At 41.2% G+C, this 26656-nt stretch overlaps 2 protein-coding genes across 2 annotated transcripts in view; one reads left to right on the forward strand and one right to left on the reverse strand.

Moving 5' to 3' along the window:
• Nucleotides 1–16680, forward strand: part of GLP1R (glucagon like peptide 1 receptor) — a 194378-nt gene extending 177698 nt beyond the window's left edge. The window contains exons 13-15 of the mRNA XM_060243726.1: nucleotides 1846–1984; nucleotides 3307–3348; nucleotides 16350–16680. Coding sequence (XP_060099709.1) covers nucleotides 1846–1984; nucleotides 3307–3348; nucleotides 16350–16517 — 349 coding nt within the window. The 3' untranslated portion in view covers nucleotides 16518–16680. The remainder of the gene's footprint in view (nucleotides 1–1845; nucleotides 1985–3306; nucleotides 3349–16349) is intronic.
• A 5861-nt stretch (nucleotides 16681–22541) lies between these two features.
• SAYSD1 (SAYSVFN motif domain containing 1) lies at nucleotides 22542–25192 on the reverse strand. The gene is made up of 2 exons (XM_060244975.1): nucleotides 24744–25192; nucleotides 22542–23162 (listed from the first exon to the last, which is right to left on the reverse strand). The coding sequence occupies exons 1-2, from the start codon at nucleotides 25113–25115 to the stop codon at nucleotides 22827–22829; spliced, it is 708 nt and encodes a 235-aa protein (XP_060100958.1). The 5' UTR covers nucleotides 25116–25192; the 3' UTR covers nucleotides 22542–22826.
• Between the last annotated feature and the right edge of the window lie 1464 nt (nucleotides 25193–26656).

The following is a 26656-nucleotide window of genomic DNA, read 5'->3' on the forward strand; positions in this document are numbered from 1 at the left end:
CCAAGTTTCTGAAATATCCACAATGTCTATATTTCCCCCCAACATTAAGCATTCCAACTCCCTGATTTTACCTCGGACACTTCTAGCATTTGTATATAAACATCTAGAATTTCCCAAGCACGTTAGGCCCACAACCTTCCTCCTGCTGCCTCAAGACCTTGCCAGGCAGTCCATATTGTTTGTCACCATCTCAGTGGACAACTTTAATCCATTGTCCTGTAGAAAAGTAGCAGCTAACCTTCATCTCTTTGAGGTGAGTCATTCTGAACCAGAAACATTTCATATCCTGTTGGCTTTCCCCAAGATTTGGTTTAAAAATTGCTCTGCCATCTTTTTTATTTTAAGCACCAGTAGCCTAGTTTCTTCTTGGGACAAGTGGAGACTATCTCTTTTGTACAGCTGCCGCTTCTTCCAAAAAGCATCCCAGTGCCTAAAAAACTTTAACCCTTCCTTCCTACACCATCATCTCATTCACGCATTGAGACTCCTAATTTGTGCCTGTCTCTCCAGTCCTGCATGTGGAATAGGTAGCACTTCTGAGAAGGAGACTTCTTTCTGCATGAGCAGTAGGAAGTTCTCATAGCATCTGGGAGCATCCAGATGACATCATGCCCAATCCAAGCGTGACTCATCTGACTCCCATTTTTGCCCCCCTTTCAGGCAGAACAAAACCAAATTTCCTTTGCTCTGTCTCACAGGGAAGCATCCATTTAGCTGGCAGCAACTATGCACAGGAGAACTGCCCTAAACGCTGCCTTTAGAATGGCAGAGCTAAGCTCAATGTGTCCCTGCCCCAACCTGCTTTCAGCCTTTTAAAGGGCTTCCTTCCTCCACCCCCCTCCCGCTGAGCTGCATTACAGCATAGCTTAGGAAGGAGAAGAAAATGGAGGGGAAATGGAGAGTTCTGGGCTGTGAGAACAAGCTGAAATTGCAGGTACATCTGTGGTTTTTTTACACAAAGGAGGAATGAGGTAGCAAGTGAATCCAACAAAGAACCCCTGGTTCAGGCCATATATATTTGAAACAGAACCATTTTTTCCCCAAAATGCCATCTTCATATTGTTTAACATAGTTTTAACTGATGTTTTTAAATTGTGAAGCGGTTATTGTAATAATCTTTTATGTTGTAACCAGCCTTGAGCCCACTTGCAGGGAGGGCGGAAAATAAATAAATAAAGATGGGTGAGGAGACACCTTTTTTTGCTGCATGGTGATCTATTAAGTTGTTGATGCTATTTGAAGGTGTAGCACATTATGAAATGCCAATAAAACTTTTATCAGTAACAGTCCCTAATGACTGCCAAGACTGTTGAGTTCATCTGTGTGGAAAGTCTTCATTTTATTGGAGCACAGTTCATCCCCCTAGAGGAGACAGCTATGGACTGGTAAAAATATTGCAGTCTTTTGCTCCCTACAGTTGACTTTGGTACAGACTAAAGTCAAACTTTAGCGCATTATAGTTAAGTAAGTACGTACTCATTGTTTTACTAATGAGGAGACTAAAATCCAAGAAACCAACATTTGGGGAACAGGAAGTGTAACTTTATTAGAGATTAAATTGGAGGCTTAGATGAAGAAGAAATTACAGTACACAGGAGATAGAAAATGACATCTGGAAAATAAAAGTGTACAAACAAGCACAATAGTAAATCTAAGAAATGTCACTGCTTTGCATTTTATGCATGAGAAAATTGTGGCATTGAAACAAGATGTGACTTGCTGAAGATAATGAGACAAGTAATCATTTCATCTGCAACCAGTTCACAAGGGCTCTGATATGAATAATACATTTGATACTGTCTCTTACATTGGAACTGTATTTTTGTTCTTGGTTTAATTGTCTAGACTGGCCAAATCAACACTGACTCTGATCCCACTGTTGGGGACACATGAGATTGTCTTTGCTTTTGTTACGGATGAGCATGCCAAAGGAATGCTGCGTTTCATGAAGCTCTTCTTCGAACTCTCCTCCTCCTCCTTTCAGGTAGCACCCAACCATCATGTGTTCAATGGCAGTATTTATAGTGAATGTCAGCAGCGAGGCAAGGCTTTATTATCTCATCCCAAGAGATCCTCCCATTATGGTACATAGGAGATTGTGTACCAGTCTATTCCAATATTAATAACTTAGAAAAGAAGACGATATGACTGGCTCCATTTTACATGTTCATTGATACTTTATTTGTGGATGCATGTTTTTCCCAGCTGCTGCACAGATGAGCCAGCAGGTCCTGTGCAAAGCCTGAGCCCCTGTACTCGTCAAGTAGCTGGGGGTTAGTGATAATAGATGAAGGGCCAATTGAAACCAAATTTAGTAATATTTACTGTTGGTTGGAGGGGAAGCCAGTCTGCATCTTAGAGCCATTTAGTTTATTTAATTTGAAAACAGGCAATCTCATGAATAATAGGATTCTCTGCTTCCTAGAAGATCAAAAAGTACATGACTGCTTGGACCATATTTCTGGCAGATCTTTAAAAAAAATTTGCTACTTCCAAACAAGTGAAAATTAAAATATCACAGAAATGGGAAAAGACTGCTGAGTTTGATCTTTCACCATGGTGGCACAGCACTAATCTTATGCAGACTTTCACTGTGACCACGACTGTATAAAATATAATAAATGTGGAACTTCTCACAAAAGTGTGCAGTGCTATTCCTTTTGATGACATTGTGTGAATTATACCTTTCAAAAAAGATACTAGCTATTACTGATATTTTGCACTAATGTTGTACTAGCTTTGTATGATAGGAGCCGTGCTACTGACACTGAGCCAAATCATCACAGTTATTTGGATCAGAAGTGTTGGTAGTCATCACAATGCTGCATTGGCAAAAGGCAAGATAGTGGATGTTCATCTGTTTTTGTTTGCTGGTGCTGTTATTTATGATGACACTGCTTCTGTTTTTTTAGAAGTTGTATTACTTTTGCCATTTTTATGCAAAAGGCAGCTAAATGAATTTCTAATACAATGAATTAAATTACCATTTCATAGTCCTGAGCCAGCAAGGCAGTTATTGAGAGAGTAGGAATACAGTCTTCACAGTTCTTTTCCTGCCTCAGGCTACAGTGGATCTTGAGTATCCCATGGTAAATTTCTGCTAAAGGGCCGATTCATTTAAAGAGCATTACGGTCTGCACTGGAAGGAAGGAGGCAATTCCAATCTGCTGTCAGAAGTGCATTCCATTAGCAGAGATTTACCATGGGATCCAAGGTATACTATCTTTCCCTTCCTATCTGGCTGGTAAAGTTTATTAATCATAGCACTTCTAACCATACTTTGCTTTTTTGATTTCTTTCTCCCAGGGTCTTCTGGTTGCAGTCCTCTACTGTTTTGTTAACAATGAGGTAAGAGGCATGAAAAGTGTTTTTTTTTCTAGTTTAGAAGCAAGTTTTTAAATTCTGTTCTTCCTTAGTACAGGCACCATATATTCTTGATAGTGCACAGCTGCTTACTTGGGACGTGTCCAAATAAACAGGCATAGAATCAGGCTGAAATGCAAAGCGCTATTATATCTAGGTAAATATGCGTAAGTTGTAGCTATAACTGTGGAAGCTTACTCATTCACTTATTTGTGAACTAGGAATAAGGCCTGTTTTGGAGAAAAATACAACAGGCTCTAGAAAGAGGTTCTGGGTGAATGCCCTCCCACCCTTGCTGTCCTCCCACCCAGCCAAGTGAAGGCATTCACAAGGGGAGTAGATGTCTGCTATCTGGACAGCAGTTGTAATTTTGAGTGATTTCCAGCCCTCACCTGAAGATTGAGCAACACACGGAATCACAGGACATTCAAATAGGTCTATTTTGAAAATTGAGAATGTCCTGAAGTAGAAGAGTTGGAATCTTGCCTGTGCTCTGATGAAATTGTAAAAAGCTAGACAAAGCCTTTGGTGAAACAGGGAAAACAAAGTGGAAGAAGAAGAAGATATTGGATTTATATCCAGCCCTCCACTCCGAAGCGTCTCAGAGCGGCTCACAATCTCCTTTACCTTCCTCCCCCACAACAGACACCCTGCAAGGTGGGTGGGGCTGGAGAGGGCTCTCACAGCAACTGCCCTTTCAAGGACAACCTCTGCCAAACTATGGCTGACCCAAGGCAATGCTATTACAACTTTGTAGCTGTGTTGGGCTGTGTACACCTCAAGCTGAATCTTCAAGAGACATTGTGGGGTCTCCTCAGGAGCAAGCAGACCAAGGATTCAGTTTGGTGTAGTGGTTAAGTGTGTGGACTCTTATCTGGGAGAACTGGATTTGATTCCCCACTCCTCCACTTCCACCTGCTGGAATGGCCTTGGGTTAGCCATAGCTCTTGCAGGAGTTGTCCTTGAAAAGGCAGCTGCTGTGAGAGCCCTCTCAGTCCCACCCACCGCACAGGGTGTCTGTTGTGGGGGGAGAAGATATAGGAGATTGTAAGCCGCTCTGAGTCTCTGATTCAGAGAAAAGGGTGGGGTATAAGTCTTCAATTCTTCTTCTTCTAATATACGGAAGGACGGAACTCTGTTCTTATGAGACAGTTTACTCTGAACTTTCAAAGACTGTGTTCTTCCTTTTTGTTCACCTAGGGTGTTCTATTCATCAGTGTGTGGTTTGAAATAATGTTTTGTGAAAATGTTTCAAAGAACATAAAAGAGGTTTATAAGAATAAAAAAACTTGTATAAGTGATATAGAAGCTGGTCATCACCGAACCTCAGGGTTTGCTCTTCTCACCTGGAGATTGGCAGCAGTGGCTCCAGAGGAGGAAATGGCATTGTACCTGTCTGAGGTTCCACCCCTCCTCAAACTGCACCCTCTCCAAGCCCCACCCCTTAAATCTCCAGAAATTTTCCAACCTGGAGTTGGCAACCCTATCTCCTTCCTTTTATCTGCCCCTCTGACTGCAGCTTTCTATCACCTTCCCATCCCCTGCACCCTATACGTAGGAAATGCACAGTCTTTCTCCACGGGGCAGGGGGGGGGACCTAAGCAGCTTACATCATTCTTCTCCCTTCCCCTTTGATCTGAACAACAACCCTGTGAGTTAGGTTAGGCTGGAAGTCTGTGACTAGTCCAAAATCACCCAGTCAGCTTTCACAGCAAGAACCTGGGTCTGGCAGACCCTGGTCTGAATCCCTAACTCCTATGTCTTGCTCAGACTCCACCCACAGAATTTCCCACCAACCTGGAACTGGCAGCCATAGTCAGGACTGGCCCCAGTGAGTTCTGCCTCAGAGGCCCTTAGTGATACCTTTCAGACCAACAGTCTGTTGTTGGTCTTAAGCATAGGACTTCAATCTCTCTCTATATATCTGGTCTGTTGCCACAGGGCACCATTTTTGCCAAGACGAAAGAGTTTTTATTATATCATACATAAGATCTTTTGAAATCAGAGAGTCTTCAATGCAAAGTAAATAGGCATAGGATTATGCTGCGTTCATATGTGTCATTACTTGGAAGTGAATCCCACTGAACTCACTGAGACTTATTTTGACTAAACATCTATAGGATCATATATTTATCAACAAAATTTATAACATAAAAAAACATAAGAAGAGCCCTGCTAGATCAGACCAGTGGTCCATCTAGTGCAGCATCCTGTCTCACACAGTGGCCAACCAGTTCCTCTGGCAGCCAACAACAGGGCATAAACGCCAAGACTTTTCCCTGATGTTGCCTCCTGGCTCTGCAATTCAGAAGTTTAGTGCCTCTGAAAGTGGAGGTTCCCCTCAGTCAACATGGCTAGTAGCCACTGATAGACATATCCTCCATGAATATCTAATCCCCTTTTAAAGCTATTTATTCCTGTGGCCATCACTACATTCTGTGGCAGCAAATTCAGCATTTTAATCACCCACTGTGTAAAGTAGCATTTACTTTTGTCCATCCTGGACCTACTGCCTATCAATTTCATTCAATGCCCTCAAGTTTTAATATAATGGTTGAGGAAGAAAAAAATTCTTTTTGTCAACTCTCTCTACCGCCAAGGTGTCAAACTCATTTGTTATGCGAGCCAGATCTAATATAAATGTCATTTTTTCAGGCCGGGCCATATATACTGTGAACTCAACTGTACTGTGAATTTATCCTTGTTTGTTTTCTTGATAAATCAGAGTAACTTTCATTTATTTTGTTCCAGACTTTGTAACACATTTCTATTAGCTTAAGTGAAATCAGTCATTATGCCTCATTACTGAATAACCCACTACACCAGAGGTGGCAAACTCATTTGTTACCAGGGCTGGATATGAAATAAATGTCAATTTGTTGGACCAGGTCATGCGTGCCATAAAATGTAATACGAGGTACAAGAGATACAAACTTTATAAAGGTGATTTCAGATGGCAATAGCAGGTGAATGACAATAGTAGGCTTGATTGGATTAGGTATAATATACAGAGGGGTAGCAGGCATGGAGATACCAGCCTTGGTAATGAGACAGGAAACATAGGTCTCAGTTTGGTCCAGGAGGATTCAGTCCAGGAGGACGCAAAGAATTAATGTATATTAGAAACCTCAACATTCAAAATCCAGTGGAGGAACATTTAACCTTCCAGGACATTCAGTAGCTGACCTTAGAGTAGTAGTTCTTTTAAATTTCAAAGTGAGATTAGAATGAGAGACTGCTGAATTGAAATTGATAATGAAGCTCAATGCATCCACCAGGGCTGAATTGAGACCCATGTTTCCTGTCTTGTAACCAATGCCTGCTGTTGTCATTTGGCATCTGAAATCACTCCTCTCTCAAAGATATAAAGACCAATGGACTCACAATCTAGCTGTATCTGAAGTGAGCAGCGACTCATGAAAGCTCATGCCCTGCCACAAATTTTGTTAGGTGCTACTGGACTCTTGCTCCTTTCCACTAATAAAGTTTCAACAGGAGAGGGGGATCTCTCCATGGCAAAATCCTCTCTCAAGTGCTAGTGATGATAATGAAAACAGTTCAGAAAGCAAAGGGGGAGTGAAGAAAGGCAGCCAGTGAGGTGGGAGGGGAGAAAGGGGCATGTGTTGAACTAAAAAATATGGAACTTTAAATGCTTTGCCATTATTGCTTTCATTATTAAACAATGGAATTGAATTATTAAGTAGTGGGAGCCAATACAAGTGTTCTAATTCCTAATCAGTGTCTTTTTGAAAGAAAATAAATCCCAGATAGGCACAGAAAAAAATCTAATCTAAAAAAAACCCTTTCAGAATAAGCCAAAATAATTTCCTTTTTATTCTCCTTCCCCTTATCCCAGTGTACCCCTTCCTTTTAATACACATATACATCTGTGTGAGAGGAAGACAGATATCGACTCTCAAAGAAAACAGCAGAGCGCCATGATCTCTGTAATTTTTGCTTGTCAGTGTCAAGCACATTTCAAAATAACCAGTCCTTGGGTTTTGAATCAAAGTGTGGTTTATTGATAATCCATGTGGCTCAGTCGAGCTAGGTATTGGAACTGATACTCTACATTCACGTGTGAAATTCACACTCTAACTTCCTTATCTCTATTGCGGTTGGCGCATCCTGGGTCCAGGCCTCGCCGGGCCTGGGAATGAGTCCCAGGAGATCTTATCTTCAAAGACGACATTCCTGCATTTGTTAGTAAAAGTGAAAGAAGCAATGGAGGGGGTTTGCTACTTTGATGTGCCTGAGTATAATTCATGGTTAGTAACAATTCTATGATCTGACAATTGTAACAAATAGAAAATTCACAATGCTTGACAGTCAAAAGAATTCATCTACTCACTCACCCTCTCTCCCTTTGAAGAAGTGTATGAAAACTTATACCTGAAATAAACTGTTGCTGGTCTTAAAGGAGCTATGGGACTCAGACTTTGCTCTCTCTCCTTGGCAGGGCTCTCTCTCATCCTTTGCCTCCCCCTTCCTTCCTCCCAAAGGAGGAGCCCTCAGCCAATGGAGGGAAGGGAGGCTTGGCTTGGCACAAAGCAGGAAGAAGGCTTGGAAGGAAGCAGAAAGCAGCAGAGGGAACTGGCCAAAAGTGAGCTGCAATGCAGCAGCAACCCCCGAGAAAGAAGCAAGAGAGAGCCAGTTCTCGCAGGCTGGATACAAGCCCTGCAGGGAATGGATGTGGCCCACAGGCATATGGTTGACACCCCTGCTCTACCCCATTCATAATTTTATAAACCTCTACCATGTTCCACCCTTAGTCATCTCTTTTCTAAACCTAGAGTCGCAGACTCTAAAGCCTTTCCTCATAGGGGAGGTGCTCCAACCCCCAGCCATCTTGGTTGCCCTTCTCTGTACTTTTCCCAGCTCTGCAATGTCCTTTTGGAGATACAGTGACCAGAACTGTACACAGTATTCCAAATAAGGCTGCACCATAGATCTATACGGAGGCCTTGCAATATTGGTTGTTTTATTTTCAGTCCCTTTCCTAATAATCCCTAGATTTTTGCCTTTTTCATTGCTTCAGCATACTAGGTTGACACTTTCGTTGAGCTATCTGCTATGATCCCAAGATCTTTTCCTGTCTCTGTCTCAACAAGACAAGAGCGTTTCGGTGCCACAACTGAGAAGGCCCTCTCCTGAGTTGCCACACACCTAATCTCAGAGTGCAGGGACACCAAAGCAACATTTTATTTCAGAAGATGACTGTAGCAGTTGGGTAGATTTGTAAGAGATTAGGCTGTCCTCCAAGTATGCTGATCCCAACTGCATTCTATACCAGTTGAAATGTCTAAACATTTTTCAAGGGCAGCCCCACATAAATTACATTGCAGTAATTTAATATAGACGTAACCGGATCTTTTCTGCCCAGGAAAGGCTGCAGCTGGCTAACTGGTTGAAGCTGGTCAGAACCACTCTTGGCCACATCTGCCACCTAGTTTATCCAGAAGCAGACCTGGGTCCAAGAGTACCACCAAACTATGAGTCCTGAAGTGGAATGTGATATCTTAAATCCTGGGTCAGACCAATAGTGCTTCTGTCTTGTCAGAGTTAAACTTCAGCTTATTAAACCACATCCACTCCAAAACTGCCTCAAGGCACTGGTTCAGGGTTTCCACAGGGGCATAGTCAGGATTTTAAAAGCCAGGGGGCTTTTTCAAAAGTCAGGGGGCATCCTTCCCCATCCTCTAAAGGGCTTGCTGCTTCTCAGAAGCTTTCTAATAATAAATAATAATAATAATAATAATAATAATAATAATAATAATAATAATAATAATAAATTCTGGGGTAGGGACAAAAGCTGGAGGCTCTGAAAGTGGCCAACTTGAGGCAGCCAACCCTAAAACTTTGGTGCAAAGAAGGGATTCCACCTCCATCTCCCCCACCCTGGTACTTTACAGCCAGCAGCTCCATCCATCCCCCTCCCCAGTCTATTCCACATGGCTTCCTATGCCGCCCACACCTCCGCCTTCCTCCTCTCTGCCTGGTGCTTTTGCTGCTACAGTGCACAGTGCCCTGCTTAGCTCTCCCAGCTCTGGTTGCTGCTGATGGTGCTTTCCCAGCTCAGCCATGGCAAAAAAAAAACAACCCTGGGGAAACAAGGCTGCACCCCAGAGGGCCCCCTGGAAGTCAGGGGACAGGCCCCCAGAAGCCCCCTGTGGCTATGGGCCCATGTTTCCATTGCCCCCCTGGGATCAGCCAGAAGTGCAAGATAGAGCTGAACATCATCCACATAATGATGACAACCCAGTCCAATTCTCTGAGTGCTGTCATCCACTGGTTTCATGTAAATGTTTAAATGTCGCAAGAATCATGCCATGAGAATGCATTTCTTCTGTTTACAAAACTTTCTTTCTTTTTCATAGGCAGTGATAGCCATGGGCTGCTACCTGAGTGTGGGGGAAGAAGGGTGGGATGTGCAGCACCTTCTCAGAAAAGGCCATATTGTTACCCAAACTGGTTATTTAAGAATTTACTGGAGAAAATTAGCTTAGTAAAAGGCAGGTAACACATGATCTCCACCCGTGTATACCAGGATTTTCCCCTAGAGAACTCTCAAAATAAACCAGTCAGATGTTCAACTGGAAGTGTTTTGATTGAAAAATAATAAAATGGCAAAACACAAACACACTGAATAAGCACACAAGCTAGCTAAGAGAAAAATAAAAGGGAGAATTGATGAATGTGAGGGAGTATCAAGGGTTATATTTACCAATCTTGAAGATTCAGGTCCGCAGAGAAGTTTACAGAGTGACGTTTATGTCAAGAAGAGTGCATACATACTGGAGATAAGTTCATATTTTAAAGGAAATATGTACCTTGAGGTGCTATGACAGGTTTGCCCCCAAAACAATAGCATAATGTGTTTACCCGAAAGTTCTCAAAGACTTGAACAAACATTAATGGTTCTCCTGGAGAGAGATCAATGAACTGAGTAGAGCCTGATAACCCTCCTCAAGCTAGAATACGGCTGTTGATGTGCATTGATGACCCCTGAAAGCCAGCAGGACCCATTCTAGCTGGCCCCCAGAGAGCACTTGCAGCAAAATGGCAAATCAAGTGAGAAACAGAACACATTTAATTAATACATGGGCATACTGATGAGACAACCTCAGTATGGACAGTAAAGTTCCTCAAGAACTATCAGTCTGGGAGATTCTACACCTGTGTCAATTCCACCACAGCTTTTATTAAGCAACAACATGATTATTTATGACTTTTAGCCCTCCCCACCCTGCACGGCAGGTTCAGGGCAGGTAACAACATTCTTAGGACATACCAAAAATTAAAATAGAATATAATTCATAAAAAACAATTTCAGTACAATGTTAATACATATTAACTTATAAAACCTTAAGAGGCACTAGCTGAAGTTTTAATGAATTGGATGAAATTCCAGATTATACGTAGCTGCAGATTGAAACAGAACAAGGGAAGTGGATAGGTGAGGGAACAACTATGGATCAAAATTTTGGCACAGAAGGGACAGGTATAGAAAAGGCAAATGTTTCTTTAAATTAGAGGGAACCGCTAGGTCAGCAGAAAAGTCTTAAACTTCTTTTTAAAGTTGTAACCTTTTTTTATAACATCCTGGCTACCGTTTTGGATTGCCTAAGGAACTGTAAGGCAAAATTCTCCCTAGAAGCTAAAATGACTAAACTGAGGCTATCATACTTAGGTCACGTCATGAAAAGACATGACTCACTGTAAAAGACAATAATTTCAGGAAAAGTTAAAGGCAGTAGAAAAAGAGGAAGACCCATTATGTGATAGACTGACTTGATAAAGGAGGCCATGGCCTTCAGTTTGTAAGACCTGAGCAAGGCTGTTGATGGGATACTTTGGAGGTTATTAATTCATAGGGTCACTGTTAAGTCAGAAGCAACTTAGCATTCAACAGAGAGAGAGAGAGAGAATCATACAGTTGGAAGGGGCCATGCAAACCATCTAGTCCAACTCCCTGCTCCATGCAGGATCAGCCTAAAGCATCTCCAACAAATAATCATCCAGCTGTGTTTTGAAGACTGCCAATGAAGGGGAGTTTACCACCTTCCTAGGCAGCTGGTTCCACCTCTGAACTACTCTGTAAAATTTTTTTTCCTAATATCCAGATGGTACCTTTCTGCCTGTAATTTGAGCCCATTGCTTCGGGTCCTATCCTTGGCTGCCAAGAGGAACAGCTCCTTGCCCTCCTCTAAATGACAGCCTTTCAAATATTTAAAGACAGCAATCATGTCCCCCCCCCCCCCCCCCCGCTCAATCTCTCCTTCTCCAGACTGAACATTCCCAAGACCCTCAGCCTTTTCTCATAGGGTTCTTCCTCCAGGCCCTTGACCATCCTCATTCTCTTCTGCACCCACTTGATTTTGTCCACATCTTTTTTGAATTGAGGCCTCCAGAACAGCACACAGTATTCCAGGTATGGCCTGACCAAAGCAGAGCTATGACCTGTGATTTTGATGTAATAGCCCTTTTGATACAACCCAGGATTGAATTAGCCTTTTTTGCCATGGCATCACACTGATTGCTCATATTTAGTTTACAGTCCACTAGTACCCCAAGATCTCTTTCACATACACTACTTCCCAAAAGTACATCCCCCGTCCAGAATTTGTGCTTCACATTTTTGTGGCCTAGATGTAAGACTTTGCATTTATCTTTGTTGAATTGCATCCTGTTCACAACTGCCTACTCCTCCAGATTATTCAGATCTTGTTGAATTATGACTCTATCCTCCTGGGTGTTTGCTACGTCTCCCAATTTGGTATCATCAGCAAAATTTATGAACAGCCCTTATGGGAGAGAGAAGCAACTTCAGACACCAAACCATCTACTCCTTTTTCATTTTGAGACTGGAATTAAGCTAGGAAGGAAAGGAGTAAGCAGGCAGGAAAAGCCAAGGGAGGACATACAGGTAGCTTATAAAGGGAGGAAGGAAAGAAAAATGGAGCAAGAAGGGCAGGTGTTAAGAGGGTTGAAGAGAGAGAAGGTGATAAGACTGCTGGGTATGGGGAGATGGAAAGTGGATAGCATGGGAAGGAAGGCCAGCCAGAAGAAGGAATAAGAGGCTTCCCTCAGATAGGTTCTTCTGGGTTCCCTATTTATAACTGTATAATTGCATTTACTGGTCCCATACATTCCTGTTACATTGTCAGGTATACCCTGAAGGGGGAAGGGGGCCCAGAATACCCATGCATTTAGAGCCTGTCTTCATTGTCACTGGCCACTCATAGTATTCAGCATTTTTATTTTGTGTCTTTTAATGACATGAACTCAGAAATTATGTGACATTACAAAAGACTAGATTCTGTCAATTTGTGCACATGCATACACCGAGGGGATATTTAGTCTGAAGAGAGTCATCATGATGACCAATGACGGAGGGGGGGGGGGGAATTGGATGCTAAAACTGCAAGGACATCCTAGTGAATCAATAAGTCAGTGCTTCAGAGAACTTTTTTGAACATATTATGTATTAGTTCAATTTCTATTCCGCCCTCCCACACAATTATTATTAAAGATGAAGATGAGATCTGGCGCCCCAGTCCCATCATGGAAGGAGACATGCCTGTCATGTCTTCCAATCTATTATGGTTTCTGCTGACTGATATATAAAGTGCTATTTTAAAAAAAACCCAAAATCCTAGTTTTCTTATCAAATGGTTGATAGTCCAGACCCCGAAGCATAAGGGATCACGTAATTCATTTTTCTTCTTAGTTGAAATGTTTCTCTTTTTTTGTAGTGTACTTAACTGATGTGTATTTGCAGCATTATCCATTAACAGGATGCTGTATTAAGTAGCATCAGTTTTTATACAGGAAACTAATTTTAGTTGATATGATAATGGCTTTCATTGGGGTTTCTAATTTTGCTGACACAGTGATGGATCAGAGCACAATGTGCGTATGGTTAAGTTCAAGTGAACAATTAACCACTGAAATCCAGTATGTGTAAATGGAAATGGGGAAGAGAGAACTCTTAAGCTCCTTAGGGAAAGGGTAGGATAAATATAAAGTAGGTATTTTTGCATTTTTAAAAATACAATATCTCAAGAGGCACAGAACCAAACATTGACAAGGCTTCCTAATAATGAGAAGAACCATTTGTTTTGAAACTGGAAAACAGAAAAAAACTATTTTTTGTGAGAGCTGGTTTTAATGTATGTCTTCTTTTTACATAAGCCAAAACATGTGATGGAGGCAGAGCCACTTCTTAAAATATGGGCTTGCCCCTATCATGCATAAAGAAGAGGCATGCATGTTAAGAATGCTGAAGCCCTTCTCCATCCATAGCTTATCTTCCCCCAGTCTTTTTGAGGGAAATGTGACATTAGGGGGACAGACACTAAGGCAGCAGACCCATAGATATGGAAGAGCTCAGAGCCCATTTGTACACTAGAGTCCTTATCTCTTGCTTTCTACACTATTGGGGGCAATCCCAAATTTACAGGCAGCTGCTGTTTGTAATTCAGGCCTAAAATGTCATTTGCACGTGGAAATTATGCGTTGAGGTGCACAGTACTTGGAACCCACGTTCTATCTAGTTTAAGGGTAAGTGCTGAGATCTACAGGCACATGTTGCGAACACTTCTTATGCTGCAGGCCATCAGAATTTTTCTAATTCTTGAGTATTTTAAATATGTTTATGAGGCAGCAGAAGTAACTGCACTCTTAAGAGGAAGAAAAATTGTGCAGCATATGTGCACATGGATTGTTGTGCAGTTATGGGAGCTGGTGGCCAGAAAGACTTAACATGCCCACAGTGATCTATTACCTTGTTAGCAAATACTTTATGATTGCAGACCTTTGGTTATCTAATGAGGCATGTTACCATTATCAAAGAAGGCATTGGCATAATGTATTCCAGTACTTTTAAAATTTACTTTTTATGATTTATATCTCAGGTTTTTTGGTCTCACATAGTGGCTATGAACAGGTGCTACACAACTGGGTTTAAATTAATTATTCTGACCCAATTTAACAGTGTGAAAATAATCTCATTATTGGATAAGTGACAACCATGCTGCTTCAGCTTCATTCAATGAACTGTGAAATATAATAGGCACTACATTAATTGGAATAGAGCAAAAGATTAGACTCTATTATCAAAATACTGTTATTATAACTGTTAAATATTTGTTCTATCCACCACAGTACCTTTAAAATAGTAAATCACTGGTCACTTTTTACATTGCCTTTAATCATTAAAATTCTTTGTCAATTCACAATGGTTTTCAGAGCAAGGTAAATATTTTGTGAATTTTTGTTTAAAAGTATTACGTGCTTTATAAAAGTAAAAAAAATCAGAATTTTCACTGCAACAAGGCAGAATTCATTCTGCATATTGAATTATAATCCCCCCCCCCAAAAAAAAACCTTACCTCAATATGATGTTTCTTGAAAAACCACCAGCTGGGAACTCTTCCCAGGCTTTCCAGCGCGCTGTCAACTGTATTTTAGCATGTCTCTAGATAACTGCTTTTTTCTAAGTTTTTTATTCTTAAGATGTGCATGTAAATCCAGAGTGAATAATACTGATTTGATATGTAACATTTTAAGCAAACCCTAGAAGTGTGCCTTTGGGTTAAATTATAAATTCTGATTTGTCTGCATTTGTGTATCATGTTCCATCAGTATAATGATTTTGTTGGTTCTCATATCTGTTATTCATAAACAGTATCTTATTTTAAAGAACCCTTTTATAAAGTTTTATCTGGGTGCACAGCACTTTTCCAGTTCCCTTGCCTAATGACATCTGTACCATTTATCCATACAGGAGATTTCCTTCTACATGGGATCTGTAGATATTACAGACTAGAAATGCATTTAATATTGGTTTCCTGCATATATCCATTCTCTAGGCTCAGTTTAGATGTCACAAGCAACCTGCAGCTTATTTGAGATGAGCACAAACTTCATTAGTAGGCTAGCTTGCACACTTCCTCCACTTGTCAAATATGTTGAGATTGAATTAAGGCATTTTTAATTAACTCCAGTTATCCATAAAGTCCAAATGTCAACACTCTTAACAAATTGAGGTGTGTTATTTCCCCACTAATTAGAACACATAGGTATGGTTTAATTCTCATTAAGAATCCTGGTTACTGGAAAAAACAGAAACCTGAGAGTAACTCCCTTAACTGTTGGACATCATGACAAACCAGAATTGATATAAATCGCCTGAGAGATGGCTATGCAAAATTGACAGTAAACCAGATTTATGCAACTCTATTCTCATCTCAGTTCAGTATCTAAAAATGTGATGTCTCATCAGAAATAACATAACTGAATGGGGGGTGGAGAGGAGAAAGAAGGATATTGGTAATATCCTTGGGAAATGAGAGCTTTCTCACCTGAACAGTAGGGTGTGTATTATGTTATTTTACTGTATATTTCATCAGCAAAAGAATGCCAGATTGTGCAGTCAGCATCTGAAGAAGTGAGCAGTGACTCACAAAATCTATGTTAGTCTTTAAGGTGCTATTGGACTCTTGCTCTTTTCTACTGCTACAAACATGACTACCCATCTTAGTCATCTGCATCTGATAATTTTTAATCAAAGACCTAAACCCACTGGGAACACAGAAATCAGACTTTATTTGTATCTTTACTAGGGAGTATACGTGTTGCGGTCTTAGTTGGGATAGTGGGTGCTACAAAAGGCTGCTAAAGGTCTGATTTCAACCATGTTGAGTAGGATCTTGAGATACAGCAGTTTGTGTCAAGGGAATTCAGTTAAAGCATGTTACCTGCCTCATTGCACTTACAGATCTATTTGTAAAAGAAAAAGTGCTGATTATTTCATTGATGAATAAGCCTCAGAATGGAGTAATTACGTACTTTTTAAATAAATAAGGGTGGCTTTAACTATGCCAGGGCTGCTTAATACACAGCACTGGGGTTTTTTTTCTTGGTAGTATACTAGACATATCTCAAAACCTGAATATCGCTGTTTCCTTCTTCCCTTGTGTAAGGTTCGAACAGAATTTCAGAAAAGCTGGGAGCGCTGGAGACTAGAACACCTGTACGTCCAAAGAGACAGCAGTATGAAGCCACTCAAGTGTCCAGCCAACAGCATAAGTAGTGGAGGTACCTTGGGGAGCACAGTCTATGCTGCCACTTGTCAGGCTACATGCAGCTAAAATTTCTGCAGAGGCAAGAGCAAGAGTTGGACCTGAACTGTAGGAAGTATATTGAATATCCTTTGAAATTCAGCTTGAATTATTGTAAGAAGCCCTTTGAAAAGTTGCGCCTCAGTTCATGGCAACTGTACACACTTAAAATAAAGCAAACTGCTAGTATAATCAGTGCATATGAGGCAGGGAGGGAGAACTAAAGTGAGTTTTAAGACTTTCTTTCCAATTAATATTTATAGCCTTCAGGGTATCAGAGTCTAACACTGCAATGATGCAGTCATGAAGCATGAAACTAACAGCTTATTAGTTTAGGTGAATTGTTCGTTGGTTTTTATTACAAAAATGCAACTGATAAAGATCAGAGGAAAGTTCCATTGGGAAAGATGAACCAAACACAATTAGATGCAGCTATCAGACTTGGAACATAATTAGATGTTGCTATCAGACTTGGAACATATTATTTCAGGCTTTTCATAGGATTGCTTTCTTAGCACATATGCAGTTATGACTATTCTAGAAGTGTTTTCCCCCCATCTGATACCTTTGTTGCACAGAATTTGCATTTTATCTCTGTTCAGACTACTACACCGCATGTCCAAAACAGTTCAGTTCATCATAAAGCAGAGTTACAGGTGCTTGCTGGCCAGTACCTGCACAGCAACTCTTCTTCCTTCTATTTACATGGCATTTTAACAGCTTCCTAAAATAGCTTTGTTATGCAGAATGGGAGTACCTGCACAGGTTTTTAAAATTTGTAAACTTGGCTCTGACACACATTATAACGTGCAGCAAGATAATGCTAAGAAGAGGCTTTTTTCCTGAACATTCTCCTAGGAAGCTTATTAATGTTAAATACATTATGAACCAGAGGGGAGTTTACACATAATTAGAAGCTGTCTATCTTGCACTCTCATGTCTTAGTCTTAAAAAAAAAAAAACTAGAATAGACCTTGGCCAACTGTGTTATGCAGCATTGGAACTCTTCTGTTCCTCACACACATACCACACATGGAACACACAATGTTCTATATGGTACTGCACTCCTGCAGGAAGGCTGCACCTCTCTTATACATTGTGTAGAAACAGGATATTAGATCACTCATGCTGGATCCCACCTAGTGCTACTAGACACTAGTATTACAATCTGACACTAGTATTACAATCCTGCCCTCTTAGAAAAGCAAGAATTACACCATTTCATTCAAACAATCTTATAGTAGCTATGCCCATGTGTTCTATTTTGCTATATGATCTCAAGCTTAAAAAGTTTTTCATCCAGATAAATTTAAACGTGACTTTCCTCTAGTTGGCAAATGCATGCCATTTCTGTTACCATTAATGTTCTTAAAGATTATTCTTTGTGCTTTCAGTCTTTCCGCTTACACTGCCCTTTACTGCATCAGAAGGCTGCACAAATGCTAGTGTGAACCAAAGCAACTAGCTGCTTGCTGGCATCAGTATCTGATAGAGAGCAATATTATCATTCACCCCTTATATGTAGAAGAGAGACACAGAAAAGTGGAAGAAGCAATGATACCTTTATTAGACTAATATCTATGAAGAAACTCATGTGTAGTGCTATAATCTTTCAGGCCCAGAAGTGATGGAATTATCTGTTCAACATATCCTGTTTCTCTTACCTCTAGACTTTTTTCTTTCTTCTTCAAATGCCTTATAGCTGCAAGCACTTTACACTTGATGCTGGAAGCCAAAGCTGTTTCTTTGCGTGAATAGATTATGTGAATATAACTCACTACCTTGGGCCAGCTCAATACTGTATGCTGCAGCTTGCTAGAATTTTTGCTGTCCAATATCAAATAAGCATTTAGAATATTAAGACTGCTTTAGTTGGAATAAGCTAAAATACAGCAACTTCAAATTCTCTTCTCTTCCCCCCCCCCCCCCCCCCGGAACCAATTCCAAGCCTACTAAACAGTTCAATGCCCTATAAAGATACTCTGGTTTCCTGATACTTGAAGCATTTACCAGTGCTAAAGTTATTCCTGGCAGTGTTCATCTGAGGTGCTTCTGCTCTGAAAACATTACAGAACGCTATTGAACTGAACTGTTTTAAGAAATAACTAGTAGGGCTGCTGCTGAACTATATTTTAAGTATACTATGGTGGTGCATTTAAGGTTAAACTTATTAGCTGGTCCCCAGACTTTCCCCAATCCAGCAAGTTCTGCTGTAGTTCCGGGAGGTTCTTTGTATTGTAGGTTGTGCACAGAAGCCACCTGTTTGTGTACAGTAAAATAATTGTGCCATATCTAAGCCTTTTTTCTCCTCTGATTCACATACTGCATTGAGTATGTGCAGAAACTTCCTTTGTAAATGTGACATTATTTAGTTAAAACAGCAAAGGAGGCCCCCCTTTTTTGTATGCTTCATACAAAGCCTCTGGAATCACTTGGGCCAAGAGAACCGACTAGATTCTAATAGATACCTTGTGGGTGACCTGGAATGTGGAAAGAGATGGTTCACAGTGAACTTCAGATTACAAATACTAGTACATAACCTTTTTTGCAGGACAATTGGCTAGATCTCTGAGAAAGCCTACATATCAGACACTGTGGCTGCCAATTAAGCTGTGGATGGTGCCTTGCAGATCATCTGCCTCCATTGCCATCCCATCATAAACATTCCCTGGGCTTGGCAGATATCACTTTGAAGCTTTATTTTTAAAATTATATATATAACAAAATTTGTATGCTACCTTTAACAAAAGTGACCTTTCCCAGCCGTTTTTTTTTCCTTAAAAAATTATTCTTGCCAAGAATATGCAGTTCTCCCTTACTATTGTCCATGTAGGGCTTGGGGGTGGGATGCTCTTTGCACAAGCAAATTATTTTCTTTTCTCTCAGCCAGCTGTTTTCCATTTGCTAAATATATTCCCTGTAGAATGGTATGATACTGCTGCAGCCCATTCAACTCTTCCAACCAGCTTGGTTAATCTTGAGAGAGACTACAGCTACAACAGAGAGGAGCAGTCAAGCCTCTCTCCAGCTCCTTCTCAAGATTGATGAAAGCAGTACTGAAAACAAGGAGCCATCCCCTTCATTACCAGCAGCATGATCATAACATTCTTAACTAGCTAGCACTGATGAGAAAAATAAGAAGAAAAAAATGTGTATGCACTTGTGTCTTCAATTGCTTTCGCTTCAGAATCTGCAGTAGTCTTCAGACAGCTGTTCAAACGTGCTCAGAAATTGTTTGAGCAGCCCACAGCACCAGCAACCTGTTCACTCACTGTGATTCTACTTTGAAATATATGTAGATAAAAATCATGTTCCATTTAATAGGAGTCATAAGGCATATAACTAATGTAGGACTGCATTGTAAATGTGCAAGTAGGTAAATATATTTAGGATTAGAAGTTAGTTAAGGCTTTATTTTTATCCTTACTGTTTTGATCTGCACTGTAAGAAACAATTTTATTTTAATATTGCATGTAAAAGATTTTTAAAGACAGTTGCAAATGCTAAACTCAACTGTACTGTGAATTTACCTGGTTGTTTTCTTGATAAATCAGAGTAATTTGCCAAATAAAGTTACTATTATTAGCGCTATCCAAGTTACCTTTCTTTGAAATATATTTCAGATAAACTTTCAGTTATTTTGTTCCAGACTTTCTAACACATTCCCATTGTGCTTGAGTGAAGTCAGTCATTATCCCTCATTACTAAATAACCCACTACAACAGAGGTGTCGAACTCATTTGTCATGAGGGCCAGATATGACACAAATGTCACTTTGTTGGGCCAGGCCATGTGTGCCATAAAATGTAACATGAAGTACTGGAGATACAAGCTTTATAGACATGATTTCAGATGTCAAATGGCAGTAGTGCGTTAACGGCAATAGCAGGCTCAATTGGATTAGGTGTGATATGAAGAGGGGTAGTAGGTGTGGGGATATCAGCACTGGTAATGAGACAGGAACCCTAGGTCTCAGTTTAGTCCAGGAGGATGCAAAGAATAAATGGACAAGTCTGACACAACATTCAATTGCTGACCTAAGAGTAGCAGTGCTCTTACAAAGGAATTTCAAAGGGACTGTTGAGTTGCAGTTGATAATGAAACTTCCAGAATGGTATAAAAATGTGGACCTGCATGCAATTATGCAGCTAAATAAATGTAAAGTGAACTGTATTAAGGTAAGATTTGACTTACATCTACAGAATCAGTGCTGTGCGGAAGAGGATGCCATATTCCAGCACCATCACATGAAGAGTTCAGAAGCAGGATCTCTACTGCTTCTGCTGTCCCACTACCCACCCCTCAGCCTGTCAGCAGGAATTTAACTAGAGGTAGTGCACATCATGTATAAACATGCGCACTGGGATCTTTGAGGGGACAACTTTTCTCTTGGCAGAGAGTGACCACTTCTCCTTATATGAGTTGAAAAACCTGAACATTATGGGATAAGTCTCTTTGTCATGGATATTTTCAATTGTACTAGATGGAGAGAAGGCACTTGAAAAAGCCAACTGTTTCCAATAACGTGACAAAGTTTTGCTCTGAATATTAGCCAAACTTCCCTTAGTAATTAGCCAAACTTCCCTTAGTAATATACAAATCTCTAGTAATCAGTACTACAACCACTCAATGCACAGCAGCCAAGAAGGTCAGAGCGCCTGCTCCGGCTGCAACGCCACTGAGGATGTTCTCCGCAGCTGAGAACGAAACGTCTGGAAGGAAAACTTTCTCCAGTAGAACACGGCACTTGAGCCCGAAAGATTCTACAAACCCTAAGGATGTTACCAGCCGTGAAAACCTGAAATCTTTGATAATCAATACTAGATTTCAAAACCTACCAGGCCAAATCCAACCCAAGTTAAGCATTCATTTCAATACATGAGTTAAACAGGTGCTTATAATTTCCGTCCAACCTCAATAGGGCTACAAAAAATTTCAGCTAATCCTCTATATTCTGGCCTACAACAATTGGCATGATGATCACTAGTATCTCATGCAAATTATGTGAGCTATAGTATTTTCTCTTCCCCATGAAGAATAGCCATTAACAGAGAGACTGGTCAAGAGACACAAGTCTCAGAAAAGTGAAGAGAGATCTTTCTAGATTAAGAATAAAGAGCTGCCTGTACATAAATCACATTGTAGCTACAAGCACTACATTCAGAAAGGCTCTAATTTTGTTTTGAATCCAAACTAGCTTAAAATTACTCTGGCTAATCTCTAACTAAATTGGTCTTTAAACTACTTGTTTTTGAGACAGATCTACACACTTGCTGTATTCATCATGTGACACATTTTTAAAGTACACTTTAGTCCCTAGGTGTACATTTAAGTCCAGATAAAACTATGAGGGATGCGAAATGACATGATTGGTATGCATCACACTAGCCTACCACAAGGAACTAAGTTCTTCTCCCCTTGAAATTGGATTTTCATTAAAGTAGAAGTTATGAACAGAAATAAAACAGAGTGTTCTGAAGATGCTGCTAACTTGCAGTCCTCGACAGCTTTGTGAATTCTTGCTATACCATTCCTACTTGTGAGATACGGAATATGGTGTGAACAATGCTCCAGCCATCAGCAGAGCTATTTCTAAAAAAGATTTGCAGTGCAGCTTTATTACCCTTGGAACAAATGTGCATAACTTCCTCAAAAGTCCTGGTGATTTTGGTCCTACCATGTGAGAAGTGCCAATTAAAGCACTTGCATCCCTCTGACTTCTATAAATGAGCTAAGCACCCACCTAGCCCCTTATCAGGCAAATCAACAGGATCTAAGAATGCTCGTCTGCATTTCCTCAAAGTATAAAAAACTCATTTAGATTGCTTACCTTGAAACAGAAATATGCACAGTTTTACAATAATTGTCTATTTGTTCCATTATTTTACAGAAATACAGATGTCACATCCTTTCTAGGCTCTTGTACATCATATGCTTAGCTACTGGAAAGATCTTTGCGCCAGAATACAGTCAGATTTTTTGCTATACTAGGGAAGCCCTTTTTTCCCCTAATGTTTTGGGTCCATGGCAAACAGGATAAATCAAAATCAGCCATTTGTTCAGAACAGAAGCAATAAGTTTTAGTTCACTACAGGAACATACAATAAAATCAGTTTCAAAAAACAGTATCTTAATTTAGCCTTTACATTTCATAAGTCCCTTTTTCTTTCAATATTTGGATTCCATACAAAAAATTACATTTAGACCTTTATTTACAAAGCTGGAACTCCGTCAAAAGGTGAAAAATGCCATAGGAAACAGTTTCAATTTAATTCAAGCAAAAAAAAACCAAACATTTACATTAGTTATAGGCCAAAAGGTGAATTGGTTTGCTACCAGTTACCTCTCAGCTAAGGACCGGTAATGCAATTCTCTCTCAAGTTGTTCTGCTGTGAGTGTTCCTTGTATAGCTTCACAACCTGGGTTAAATACAGAGTAGGCACTTCTTTCTCCATTCTGTTTTTCTCCAGGGCCACGGGTTCCTACATAGATCCAATAAAACATAGACAGGACAAAATACGGCAAACCAAACTCCAGTTCCACAAAGAGTCCCAGTAAAACCAGCCAGAGGAGAAACTTGAGAAAGGTCAAGTTCATTAAAAAGTAACGGGTCCACCATGGTAGAGGGGATGAAACAGCATGGGCCTTGGGGCTGTGTGTTCTTTGACTGGATTCCTAAGAAATGAGAGCAATAAGAGATATGTTCAGTCATGCATGTGGTGTTTGGAAAAGGCTAACAGGACTAAGCACATATTGATTGGAACTCACCAACCCCTAACAGTGCTCAGTACACCAATCCCCCCTCCTCAACACATCAGAATGTCATTTTGTTATGGAATATAAAGCAGAAAGCAATGCATTATTGTATTTTAGAGTCTTTATACTAGCAGAAGAACTGGGCTTGAATCAGATTTTAAAGTCCTGCTTGGGCAACCTGGCCTGCCTCACTGCGTGGTTGAAGAGGAAAGGGGACTTGATAAGCCCCATTTATACATCCCAAATCCTTGGGAGGAAAGGCAGTATTATAAACTGACTTTAAATATATGAAACGTCAATAACTAAGAGAGTTGATGAATGATGTCAACCCTTTTGGGTAGTATGGAGAACAGAAGGCATGTATATTAACAAATAGCACATGTTCCCATAATGGGATATACTTAAATTGCCTATTGAAAACAATGGGAAAGGCTGGAAGGCTCATTGGAAATAATGGGAGCCAGGAATCCAACTGACTAGCATGGGTCACACTGAAACACATTAGAGTACAAGAGTTGCAAAGAAAATGTGGAACGGAGTTTTCATTAAACTCTGGGCCCAGGCAGAGTACTCTGGGATGGAAATTACAGGCCCCAGAGTAGAATGACAGTCCACTCTGGGACTCCTCGTTCCAGTCCCAGAACACTCCTGCTACCCCTCTGTCTGGGCCCAGAGATCTTAATGAAAACTCCATTCTTCATTTTCTTTGCAACCATTCTTGTGCTGTAATATATTTCAATGGCGTCCATGCAAGTCAATTGGCATTCCTAGCTCCCATTGTTTCCAATGGGCCTTCCTGCCTCTCCCATTGTCTCCAATGGGCAATCCTGTCATTCCTTTTAGTGCATCCCTTCCATAATAGCTTTTGGTAAGGATTCTCACCTTTCAACACACACACAGCCGTCACAGAAAAGTACATGCTGAAACCACACCAGAAAGGCCAAACACAGCAGCTGTAAGTGCAACCCATACAGTTATGCCAGTCCACAGAATTAAACAGGCTGGGACTGGAGTAACGCTGTACATAATTTTATCTTAAGTGCACAACCCCCAGTGCATTTCCCCCTGGGCCACAGTGTCTGAGCGGCCTCGTCTCCTTTGAAGCTGCTCCTTAAAGGCAGCGCCACCTCCCCATTTCTCCCATGGCTAGCGGGTGGGAGTAGGTGGGGTAGACAATGGCCTGGGGTGCCCCCTTGCCTGCGGGTCACCACTAGGCGCCCCTTCCCCGTTGTTCTCAGCTTCCCGGGTTACAGATCCGGGAAGCTTAGAGCAGCTGGAAAACCAGCGCATCGGCAATGCTCTCCAAGCCTTGCAAGGGAAGCTGAGCTTGGAGGAGAATGCCTGCGAGTGCTACCGCGGGTTGCTTCGGAGAGCGTGAAGCAGCTCGCCCAGAGCCTGCCCAGCCCTCCCCGCGAGCAGGGGTGTGGAGTCAGGGCAGGGGCTGGCCTGAGGCCCAGTGCCGGGCCTGGTTTCTCCACCTCAACACTGACACAAACCCACCTCACGCTGGGCCTGGGCTTCTTCAGTCACTGGATCTGCAGCTTTGGAAGGGAGCTTGGCAGGTTTAGGGTTGGCAGTAGTGCGGCGGGAAGCTCGGAACTCCGCCAGTCGGTGCTCCATAGAGAAAACTGGGCCCGTCTGTCGCGGCCGCCACCATAACAAGGGCAGCAGCCAGGCGAGAGCAGCGGCATCGTCGCTTGGCTGTGTGGGCGGGGCTGAGTGTGTAAGTCGGTGCGGAGCTATGAAGAGCACCACCCAGGAGGAGGGAACTGCGCACTCTGAGGTCTCTCGCTTTCTTTTCTCCGCGTGGGCTGTCCCCGTTGGGCAACTGAAGTAGTTTTCTGTGTGAGTTTTACTGTAAAATTGAAGCATACATTAAATTGAAGCCTTGCTGCGAGAGCGGACTCAGAACAGGTTCTTGCATTTTGCTGTTGCTTTTTGTTCTGTCTTCCTCTAAGGAGCACTGGGTAGCGTATGTAGTTCCTCACAAGAACTATGGGAGATAGAGTCTCCTAAAGATTTTTATGGTGAGGATGTGAACCTAGGTTTCCACTCTACAAGATATTAGAGGATGATGATGATGATGATGATGATTTAAGAATTAAAGGTAGGGTTGCCAATCCCCAGGTGGCGGCAGGGGATCCCCCAGTTTGGAGGCCCTCCCCTGCTTCAGGGTCTTCAGAAAGCGGGGGGGGGGGGGAGAGAATGTCTGCTGGGCACTCCATTACTCCCAATGGAGACCGATTCCCATAGGGTATAATGGAGAATTGATCTGTGGGTATCTGGGGATGTACAGGAGTTGTTTTTTAAGGTAGAGGCACCATATTTGCAGCATAGCATCTGATGACTCTCCTCAAAACACCGTCTAAGTATCAAAACGTTTGGACAAGGGGGTCCAATTCTATGAGCCCCCCCAAAAGGTGCCCCATCCATTATTTCCAATGAAGGAAAGGCATTTAAAAGGTATGCAGTCCCTTTAAATGTGATGGCCAGAATTCCCTTTGGAGTTCAATTATGCTTGTCGCAACCTTACTCTTGGCTCCATCCCCAATGTCTCCTGGCTCCACCCCCAAAGTTGTCAGATATTTCTTGAATTGGACCTGACAATCTCAATTACAGGGGAAAGAATATTTGCAAGATAGCAGTACAGCATGCTCCTAAACTTGCTTGTATTATAAATAAAATTGGGCTGATGCAGAATTAAGCACTTAAAAAAATGTAGTTAGGTGTGTTATCCCATGCTGTAGCAAACAAAAAAACAATTCTGAAACGCACCAAAGTTTTGCTGTTAAGATTCTACAACTATAAATAAATTCCAGATGATCTAATAATGCTGATTCTTTGCAGTTCCAGGAAGTAGACCAAGTAATATATGAAATTTGTCTAAATAATTACATAATTCAACTGGGTGCAAAATAACTTTCTAGATTTTTTTATATAGGGACAGTCCCAACAAATATGAACTAAGCCTGCAGGCAATAAAACACACCAGCTTTCATTGCCTAATCTATGGGAGGTGTCTCAGAAATCACTCTGACCTTGAGATATTTGGGAGGATCCTTCTTGAATTATATTTTGGCATCTCAAAATGGCATTTCCAAGTTACTGTTCATGCAGCTGGAGAGGCAACCAAATATGTGATAGGCCTACAGCATTCAGGAATGGCTACCAAAAATCAGCTCCCAAAAACCTGTGCATGCGCAAATTGCATTCTTTTACCATAGAGTAAGGACAACCACTGTACATCTGATTCTGAGATCAGAGAACTAGACTTTCAGGTTAAAGGAAATGACGAGGCAGATATCTCATTTTAGAAACTGAGTACTAAAATACTTCTTCCTGTTCTTGCCTTGCCTCATGACATCTGACAAGCCCACAGATCTTCATAACATTTTTATGTATGAAGTTTTAAT

The sequence above is a fragment of the Heteronotia binoei genome, chromosome 1 (genome assembly GCF_032191835.1).
Source record: "Heteronotia binoei isolate CCM8104 ecotype False Entrance Well chromosome 1, APGP_CSIRO_Hbin_v1, whole genome shotgun sequence".
In the NCBI taxonomy this organism is placed as follows: domain Eukaryota; kingdom Metazoa; phylum Chordata; class Lepidosauria; order Squamata; family Gekkonidae; genus Heteronotia; species Heteronotia binoei.